Below are 10,875 nucleotides of genomic sequence, written 5' to 3' on the forward strand. Positions count from 1 at the left end.
GCACCGTCCGCAACCTTCAGCCACGTCATCCGACTGCCAAGACCGGAGCTTCACCTTTGACGAGAGTCGGTGCACGAAACGCGATCCCCGCGCTCAACGAGCGGAGCTGTTCACCGGCCGATGAGGCCATTAATGGACCCAAAGTTGTTAAACAACCTCAAACTGTCCCCCTGTCTGTTGGGACTGTTTTCATGTTCCCCTGAGCATAATGCGGGTAACTTGGACCGCAGGTTGAGACTTCAAATCCAATCAATAGATAGGGATGTAGGAGGTTAGCTCTCATTGCCAGCAATCTATAAAGACTTAAGTTTGTATGCTTTTACTAGTTTGTTACACTTCACTTTCAGTTACAATTCCCAATAGCCTACGTTAAAAATGGGACATTGTCTCTCCGAGAAACTTTCAGCTGCAGCAGCTGATAAAATGCATTACAAAATTGTGTGAATTAAAAATGCTGATGATTAAAAATGAGCATCTGACATCAGAACACTACATGTAAATGTATTTGTGTATTAGCCCAAAATAACATCTGAAAGATACTTTTTTTTTATTTTATATATACCTTATGGACTTTTCCTGGCTGTGAAACAAGTGATACATATAATTTACATAGGGGGGTTAGCTTCACGGTAAATCAACATATGAAGTACGCACACAAGTGATCCTGACAGTGAGAGAAGTCAGCTCAGGTGAGAAGATTTTTACTTAAAAAAGACATGTTTTAAATCAAACCCAAATCATGACACAAGTAATCTCAAGGAATTTAAATGTCCTACAACAGAACTTTAAAACATTATAACAAGAAACCCAATTCAACAATTCCCACATAGTGATTGCTGGACAGAAAAACTCCAATTTAACAAAACAGACCCAAACTCAGTGGTAGGCAACCCTCTGCCTCGACCAGTTGGGGCTGAAGGGTGAGTGGAGAGGGAAAAGAACAGCAGAGAGACAACAAACAATAAACACTGGTCAGACTGGTGGGTCCAGTAACCCCAGATCAGAAACATGCTGATCCAGAGCCGGAGATAACTGCAGAAAAGTCACAAGACTGCAGGAGAGGGAAGGTATAAAGATAATAAGAAGCAGTGGTGGTATATAAATGCATTGAGAGTGAGGAGAAGAAACGAGAGGAGCTCAGTGCACCATGGAAGGTCCCCCAGGAAACAAGGCCTGTAGCTGCATAACTTTTACACAAATACAATTTGATCAAACTTCAAAATTGTAAATGCTTATAATGTGTCCCTGATTGCAGTGATGTTCCTTCTCATGGATTTTCTTTCAATTCTGGGCTCAATAAAGAATCTTTGTGATTAAATAGATTTTTCAAGACAACTATAGATGATGCTACATGTGCATGAATTACTAGAAACAAAGAGATGTTACATACATTTTCAAAGGTGTATATTGTCTCCAGAGTTTTTCTTTTTTTCAAATAAGACAAGATGTAAATGTATGTTGTCTTGTAACAAAAAGACAGCCATGTAGTGAGCTGCTGGTTGACAGTGTCGTAAAATTTATTGTATTTAAACTGCAGCGACATGTGAACTGATCTTTTTTATATATAATTATGTCTGAATGCTTCATATATTCTTTGGCTGAAGTGACAGAATTACCACACAGAGAACAGCTCTCCTTGAATCATCATGAAATGTCACCTAAACATCTGAAGCCTTGTTTTTACAGTGATTATCCAGTATGAAGAGCATTATCCATACACAACAGTAGAGGGTACCCACTGTAGTGATCTTAGTTACATTTCCAGGTACTATTAATAATGATAAGAATCAGCAGTTTAACATTTCTAATAATTACAATTAATAAAAAAAATATAGCTCTAAATTATTCTTTAAATTACAATTATTCAAAACATTCAAAAAAAACATTTTTGCTTCCAAAAAATAAGATTTTCAAAGTAAATCACATATTTATGCACTTGTGCAGCACGTGACTGTAGTGTGTGATCAAATGAAATCAGCATCTTCTGTCAGAAGATTTTTCTGCTTCAGTAGTCGTTCCAACTTCACAACGACAGCACAAACTTCCTGTGAGGGCGACATGATGCAGTCGGATCACTTTACAGACAAAGATCTGCCAAACCAGTATAGAGCATAATTTCATTAAGCATCGTCAGTGAAATATTGCCTTACTTTAGGATGTCAGGCAGACGTGCGTCTCTATATAAACCGTTGTGCAGATATCCCAGAGACCCGTCAAACGACACCAGCTTGACTCGCTCTGCATTCTGGGCTTTCACTGCGACCTCGTACAGCTGGGAGAGAAAAGACGAGAAAGTTCATTCATTAAAAAAAAAAAAAAAAAAAAAAAAAATGCTCCAAGAGGAGATGCTTTATGAATTATAAAGAAATCGCTGCCTAAATTAAAAGTAGCTGTCTGTGCCAGTGATACCTCCTGAACCCCATGAAGGGGGGCGAGGTGATCGTCCTCTGAATGAAGGAAAAGTATCGGGTTCCTCATTTTTTTCAAACTGTGGAACAAAAAATAAATTAAGTCATTGTATTTTAGTAGTAACAACAATACCATTAGCTAATCAGTGTTTGACACTGTGCACCAGTTCATATTTAACTGTTGTGCATCACTGACTTACTTTTCTTCAGAGGGAAAAACAATCTTATTTTGCGCCCATGGCTCCGGGAATAAGTAGCCAATGACTGGGAATTTCCAGTAAAACTTAAAAGATAAAGACACAAAACAAATTATAGTATATCATTTACAAGCAGAAGCAATGAAATAAATACACCAAAGATCAAAAGTGGAAGGTCAGATACCCAAGCAAAAGGATGATCGGAAAATGTCTGTCTAGCAGTGTTGAACGCACCCTCCAGGAGCACACCATCAAAACTCAAGCCTGAAAAGACGAGGAAACGGTCATCAGATTGAAATGTTGGAATCCTGTCTTCTTATTTCTATTTGCAGGATTTCACTGGTAGAGAAACTTACCTTGTTCAGCTAATTTGACCGCGGAGTTAGTGGCCACTCTGAAATATAGAGCAACATATTCAGTTTGGTACCTTATGTTTATTGTAGCTGCGGGATAGTCTCCATTATTTCTGTCATTAATGTACCATGTCAGGTTTTTTTTTTTACAACAGTCATATTAAAAAAAAATACAATGGATAAATCAGAAAAATGAAGACTGGCTAATTACAACAACTCAAATATCTCTTGGGGACATTATTAAGTCGACTGCTTAGAGTTACAGTTTCCACTACTTCTCCTGCCAGCATTTAAAATTATTTTTGTTTTCATTAAATATCCTTTCTCATTGCTCGACATCAGTCAGTTTATTTATTTAACACATTTATACCAAATGTAATTTGACCAAACTGTGGCACAAGATTAAACAGTTAAAAGTAATCATATAGACTTGAAACAATTAAGTCATTAAAAACAAACTGAAAAACAATAGTAAGTAATATGCAGTAAAATGTGAGTAAATATGTTATATAACATATTCATTGTTTGGCAAATAAGAGTTCGATGAGGTTGTATCATGTTATGTCTGTAACACACTGTTTTTATGATTGTCTGTGTGTAGCTGTTACTGCTGCCCATCCAAACTGTGAAGGTTCAGTTTAACATAAGGTCCCTCTCCTTAAGATACTCTATTCACGAACCATCACAGTGACACGACTGTGTAACTAAACTACAGGTTGCTTTTGTGCTAAATGCATAGAACATTACCGTAAAGGTTTAAATATTGCGAGGAGTTGCCTCATAATTTAAAGTTCATGTTAAATGCATTCATAACAGCTACTGCGACAATAATTGGAGTCATTTTTACTTCTTGAAAAGTGTCTCCATTTGAGTGAAATGCTGCCAAATGGGAGTCTGTCTTTACTCACGCGGTGCCGAGAGAGTGTCCCCAGATGACAACCAGGCTCTTTTCACTACGCGCTCTGACCCAGTTGTACAAGTAGAGGGTATCAGTGGTCAGACCGGCTTCAGTCGGCTCCCCGCTGGAGTCTCCAAAACCTGCCACAGTTTCTCACATCAGTTACTGCTCGCTGACGGATGCCAGAGCTGCTCTTCACCGCCACAAGGTGGCAGTCACTCAGAGCAAAACCTCCACTAGAGCTGACCTGAAGTTGAACTGTTGTCTTTTGACTGCCTTACAGCAAACAACTCATCAAGCACGTTAGTCTACAGTCATCATCTGGCTGCAAATGACATGAAATCAATGTGGGAGGGTTGTGCATTACGATCAATATGCAACCAAAGAAGAATAGAGATGGAAAATATGTTTGAATGTTGAGTCATAAATCTTCATTTGCACCAACCTCTGTAGTCAGGCACCAGCACATGGTAACCAAGTGCACTCAATACCTGTTGACATATAATGCTTATTTGTCATCCGAATAGCTACCAAGACTTTCATGAGACCTGCACAAGATGAATTTACTCGTGTTGGCGATCACTCACTTTTGTCACTCCTACCCGATGAGTGGCCGCCCTGTTGCAATGATTGACAAACACAAGTGACAACAAATTGGTGGTTTTTCCCCCAAAAAAGAAAGAAAAAAGAACAAATATGTCTCGCAGTGTGGAACTTTTACTGTCTGCACCTTCAGGATCCCATGCATTATTTATCATACCTTGTTTTTGTGTTCCCATGAAGATATATGAAAACTGGATTTCCATCTCTTAATGTGTTCTCGTACCACGCCAGATCCTTCCCCTGCGCCTCTTTCCACTGACTGTCAGGAACCGTGAGCCTCGGAGAGTTCAAAACAATGCAAGACTTAAGAGACACGACTCATAATTGGATCATTAAGAAACAAACTTACATTGTCTTTGTGTTAGCCTTTTTATGCTAAGAAAAGATTTGTTCGAACTCTTCAAGTGTAACTTGGCTTGTACTCACCAGACGCCGAGGGAAATCCCCTCCTCTGATGGCAAGTACATGTTGATGGTGTGATTAAGGGAGAAATCAGCAGGTCGGCTGAGGTCAACAAAGAAAGGCAGCCTGACTGCAAACAGGAAAAGAAGAAAGGCGGGCCTTTTATTTTGTGGATCAACTTTAATATTTACAGTACTTCCAAGAGAAAGATGTGTTCACTTACTTCTGTGAGTGTAAACAAGGTGTTGGATTAATTCAGGGAGCACTGTCAGCGAGAGAGGCACCAAAATGAAGATAGCAACGAGGGCCAATAAGCCTCGTTTGAGCCACTGCTGGGACCTGAGAACAAGCAGAGGGGGAGATAAAAACAATGTGACCCCAACATTGTTACTTTATATATCTGTGGTGACAATAAACATCTGAAAACATCTCCAAGTAGCTCAAACATTTTGTTGTATTATAATATTCATAAACCGAACAGTAACAGACTACAGTAGGCAGATTAGCTCTTTGCATCACCATGCAGTCCCTCCAGGATTTAGTTTTTTTGTGATTTCTGTGATCAAACACGCTGGATTTTGTGGTGGCGTTTCTCAAAAATTTCAATGTAGCTACTTAGTGGAGTTTTACCTCATATATTTTGCAGCAAAATTTTGCTAACTAGCAAAAATTGCACGTCAAGATTCAGAAAAAAAGTTGCCTAGTGAAGAGTCATATGTAATCATTTCAAATGAGCATAAACATACTGCACATCATATGCTAAATACTTTAGTTCTAATCTTTTTAATGTTTTGAACTCAGAGAACTATGGGCTCAAAGTTACAAAAAAAAAAAAAAAAATCATAAAAGTAAAAACAATATGTTATTGTAATAAAGATTACAAAGGTTACATCTACTGTAAGAATAAAGGCTTTAAATGCTTTTTATTCATTCATTTATTCAACACATAAAGCTGTTAACAAAAACAAAGTGCAACATTTTACAAATGGAAGTGTGTATGAAACTCATTTAATATCCCCATCATAAGACCACATTTCCCATAAACCCCGTCACTTCTAGTTCTTCCGGTTTGTCCCGTCAGCCAGCATGTAGTTGGTTTTCATTATGAGACAGAGGTTGAAGAGCCTTGCTGACAATATTTGAGAATTAGTGTTGTTGAAGATGTGAGTTTTGTTTGGAAGGCGATATTTGTTCTGTAAAGTCCAGTGAAGCTTCTGCTAAGGACCTTTTTGTCAGAAAAATCTGGCAAATATTGTGGAGATTGCTTGAATGAATCCCTCTGTGTACATTCAATCATGATGGGACTGATCTGATCCCATATGAATTTGCGTTAGCCAGCCCATTCTCCTTCCCGGGAGCGTCAAATAATGTCGTTCTGTCACAGCAGTTGCTGTCAGAGAAATACAGACAAGGTGCCCACTGGTGTCTAAGACATACACACAATGTTGCTTACGTCTTACTGCGACGAGGCTGTTCGAAGAAGGTCATGTGACAAAGTAAAGTCCTGATAAGGATGAGGTTGGGGACAGTTGGATGGAATAGACCAAGGACTCTGACCTGGGAGACTGGTGCTAAAATCCGTGAAAAAGCAGAAATCAATGAGTAACCCAAACTCTGATCTCTTTCTAACTGAGGAGTCTTACCAAACCGTGACCGTGTCACATTGAATCCAAAACATTATCTTTTCTTAATCATAAGCATGTTGGATTTGGTGGTAAACCGAAGTTAGGCCTCCATTTTGAGTCTATAAGCGATGCAAACACCTTCGAAAGAAAAACCCTCCCTATTTCACTCTTAATGAGAAAGCATTATTTTAACCCACCAATCCTGCTCTCTCCAATCGGAACACAACACTAAATTAACAGTACAGCAACAGTGAAGAGGTTTCACTCCCACCTCTCCTCTCCATCCACTGTACATTGAACTCCAGCTGCATCTCTGCAGAAGTTTTGGATGACTCAGCAAAACTTTGGGGTGCATCAAGAGAAGGCAGGGGAGGGTGTGTGGGTTGCTTTGTTCAGTGCTGCAAAAAGACCCACCTGCAGCTCCATTTAGGGAAAAAATACCTGAGAAACAAATCTCCAAAAATCCCCCTCAAAGAAGCATCAAAGAGACTGTGAACTCGGTGCGGCACATGGGAATGTAAACTGAAGCCCGTTGGCATTTATCGAGCTGCTCCCCTCATGTCCTGCCAGTCTATGGTTGCAGCATTAATATAGAAACATTAATATGGAAGAGAAGAACTGAACGATCTAATCAAGAAGGCAGGCTGTCATTGGAGTCTGTCTTAACTCCCTGGAGGCAACAGCAGAAAAGAGCATGCTGTTCAGACTATTACAGACAGACAATACATCCCACCCCCTCCATTAACACTCTAATCAGCCAGAAGAGCCCTTTTAGTCCAAGACTGATCTCTCCACGCTGCTCCAGGGAAACATATCCGAGGCCATTTCTTCCATACGCCATCACACTGTCCAGAGTTCACTCCTTTACTTTACTATTCACCTCCAAATCTTTTTCTAAAACATTCAAAATGTCTGAAACCTCATCACAGATTTTGAAAGAACGCACAAAAAAATGAATTAATCAAACTATAATGTTTTACATTCACTAATATGACAATAATAATGAATGTCTGTTATGAGAGTTTTCAGCACATTTACAGTGCCTAAAGTTAAATGTTCAAGTTTGGAGGAATTGCATTACATTGGTGGAGAGGCTGTGGCTCAGACAGTAGAGTGGGTTGCACACTAATCAGAGGGTTGGTGGTTCAATCCCCAGCTCCTCCTGTCCACATGCCTAAGTGTCCTTGAGCAAGACACTAAACCCTAAGTTTCTCCCAATGGTGTACCATGTGAATGTACTACTGATGGTGGCACCTTGCATGGTGATCTGTCTCATTAGTATGGATGAATGGGAAAGCCATTTAAAAGTGCTTTGAGACCAAAAGGTGATAAAGCACTATACACTTACAGACCATTTGGGAGCCTGTGCTTCTGCTGGTTAGTCACACATTTCCTCAATATTATACATATTTTAGATATCAATTCAATAATTGGTCGACCTTTTGCACAACAGAGTGTCAGATGTTTACAGCCAAGTCAGGGATATTCTAGCATACTACATCTTTGCTGCATGCATTTGCCCCGTTACTGTCCTTTTACAACAGGGACAGCTATCTATGTCACCCAGTAAATGTCATGATTGTTAAACTTTGTTACAAGCTCACTAATAAAGCAATGATCAACCATCTCCAAAAAAAAAAATAATCTAAGTTCCTGATTCAGAGACTGACCTAGTACTCTCGTAATCATGATGAGAGCACCTCAACATTTAGGAGGCTCATGGAGCTCATGCGTGTCAGTTCATTTCTCCCCATTTGCACACACACCCTTGGTAAGACAAACAAAGTCTTGGTGTTTATTGGGAATTATTTGAATGTTAATACACCCTGGGGTATTGAATTTCTATGTAAATATTGAATTATTGAGATTAACATGTGTTGAGCTCACAGGCAATATGCTGATTGCTGTTTAATTTACATTGTTCCATTAACTTTATGTGTTTTAGTAGATTGAGTATCGTGGTAATGTACAGTTTTATCATGTTTAGTGCTGTGGCTGGTGCAGGGGGATGTCACATGAGTGGTGGTTACATTTCAGGTGTCCTGTAGGTGCCTGGCAAATGTCAAGAGTGTTTTTGTGTTGGTAAAATGGGTTTTATTTTGTGAGCAGTTTAGGTTATTGATGGAAAGAAAATAAGATGTACTTATTTTCTTTGCCTGTGGCTCAAGAATGTTCCTGGTGTCTCATTTACGACGTCTAATTTACGACTTCCCTGCGTCCTTATATTGTGACCTACAACTAAACTCAGTATTAACTACAAAAGCAGATACAAAGTGAATGGGGGTGACTGTCAACTGTTTGTCACACTGTATAAAAGCTGCCCTACGGAGGAGTGACGTTGAGCAATGCTGGACATCCTTCTTTGAGTGTCCATGTATTGGCTCCTTCTTGCAAGAATAAATGTCCGATGTGTTTGATTTTGAATCTAGCCTCAGTATTTTTTCTAACAGTTATTCACCCATTGTCTGCTGATTGGCGCTGCAGCTTTACCAGTCTGTTACGGCACTTTGACCTGCACTGACTGGGTTAGTAATTGAAGCTCATCCGTATTTATATAAAACTCACAGCAGGTTAATGCTCAACTCATAAAGTACACCAGCTTCTCAACATTTTTGCCAAGTACTTTCAATAGAAAGTAGTTAAGGCCTGTTGGTAAAGTTGCACACGTCACGAGCTAATTAGCATATATGTTGCGTTCTTACGTCGCCAACTGCGTGCAAGCTGCCTTGTGTCAGACAGTGTTATCCTTTTACATATACTTGCTACTTTCCTTATCCCTGTGCACACATTTAGTGTAGTATAATACAGCCGAATTCACAATAAAGCTGTTCTCATTTACTTACGTTTCTGTTTCAGCGGTCAGACTGTGTACGGGACGGGGACGGGTGCGAAATAGTGACTGAAACGCGGCCCGTTAAGATTACATGTAAACCAGCGGTCACTTGCAAGCGGCTGCTCTGCTCTGCTACAATTCACATTTTATAACCCGCAACGTCGTCAGACAAAATCACTGTACACATAATTTGAAAATGATGGCTGGGCTGTGAATTCAGCATATTTACATGTTAGATGGTTTCTCTAAAAAAGTTAGAAGGTACAGGATATCTTTATGTGTCCTCTCACACAGTGATAGGCAAAGAGGTGTTTCTGTGTCGCAGTGCAGCCGCTTGCAAATCTCTTCTCTGGAAAGTTAAAGTTAAAGTTTGTCTGAAAGTCGCCAAACTGTGAACACTGCAACTTACAGGGTAGCCTCCTTCTTCTTGGCTCTGTTAGTCCTCCTGACTTCACTGATGCCGGAGGATGAATCATTCTGTCTCCCGACTCTTCTCTTCATCATTTAAGGTCAGCAATACTTAACGATGATATATCCTAATATGAACTCAAATATGTGTCCCAGTTCAGTAGTTCGTCTGAGACTTTGATTGAGTTTGATCAAAGTTCAGTTTCAGTGCAGGAAGGGGGAGGTAGCGGGGTTTTGTTAAGGTAGCACCGCTTCCTTAGGGTAGATTATTACATTGTCCAATACATGTAAAACCTGAAGTCACCTTAAACGCTACACACACACGGTACTACCAATATTTCCTGTAATTATTCCAAAAAAGCAGGGGTAGAGACAGAAATTCTGGGTCGAATACATAAGCAGTCTCTGTGGGCCCCTTTCCTCCCTTGATCCATGTCGCTCATGCATCTTTTGAAAATAGTTTTAGTCACTAATAAACGGTTCATTCGACATTTAAACAAGTAATAATAACCTGTGCCATGTATCCTACTTAAATCTGCAGTTTGAAATCTCATCACATTTAATTTGACATGTCACTTTCCATTCCAGGTTTTTCAAAGTCCCTTTCCTCATCGGGGCCCTGGGTTATAAGACAACCCCCCCCCCCCCCCCCCCCCCCCCCGCCCTACAAAAATGTGACATATATTGTCCTGATATGACACTGAAAACCCCCATTTTTACAATTCAATTAGAATAGACATTTAATCACAAATAACATTATACAATTAATTTAATATGTTTACATGCCTTAGCACTGTTTATTTACTTTTTATCTTTTCTATTTTCCAAATCAGTGTCATGTATTTTCTAATTATTAAATTAATCCATTTAAACCACACAATACAAATTTAATAAACTGCATACATATCAAACAAAAAAATTTCCCCTCGGGGATTAATAAAGTAACTACCTAACCTAACCTAACCTAACAAGAGAAGGTATGAAAACTGCAAATCAAAAACAATTAGAAATTGCTTAGCGACAGTCTTTGCCAGACAAGAATCCATACGCAAGTAAAAGGTAAAGATGGGTTACTCACTAAAGCGGAAATCAGAGTAAAGGAGTCACTGAAAGGTTTGATGAGTATGAAAGTGATGTGAATCATGTCC

General features: G+C 39.4%; 1 protein-coding gene across 1 annotated transcript; it reads right to left on the reverse strand.

Moving 5' to 3' along the window:
- Positions 1 to 685: 685 nt before the first annotated feature.
- On the reverse strand, positions 686 to 9,913 carry LOC138195608 (lysophosphatidylserine lipase ABHD12-like). Its single transcript, XM_069145195.1, has 13 exons — positions 9,729 to 9,913; positions 5,085 to 5,200; positions 4,886 to 4,991; positions 4,617 to 4,736; positions 4,444 to 4,474; positions 4,302 to 4,347; positions 3,867 to 3,996; positions 2,962 to 2,999; positions 2,790 to 2,869; positions 2,609 to 2,691; positions 2,410 to 2,488; positions 2,151 to 2,272; positions 686 to 2,045 (listed from the first exon to the last, which is right to left on the reverse strand). Exons 1-13 carry the CDS (start codon positions 9,821 to 9,823, stop codon positions 2,024 to 2,026), a joined length of 1,068 nt encoding a protein of 355 aa, XP_069001296.1. The 5' UTR covers positions 9,824 to 9,913; the 3' UTR covers positions 686 to 2,023.
- Between the last annotated feature and the right edge of the window lie 962 nt (positions 9,914 to 10,875).

Source organism: Embiotoca jacksoni, unplaced genomic scaffold (assembly GCF_022577435.1).
Source record: "Embiotoca jacksoni isolate LCO1_2020_lvr unplaced genomic scaffold, fEmbJac1.0.p SCAF_12, whole genome shotgun sequence".
Classification (NCBI taxonomy): domain Eukaryota; kingdom Metazoa; phylum Chordata; class Actinopteri; family Embiotocidae; genus Embiotoca; species Embiotoca jacksoni.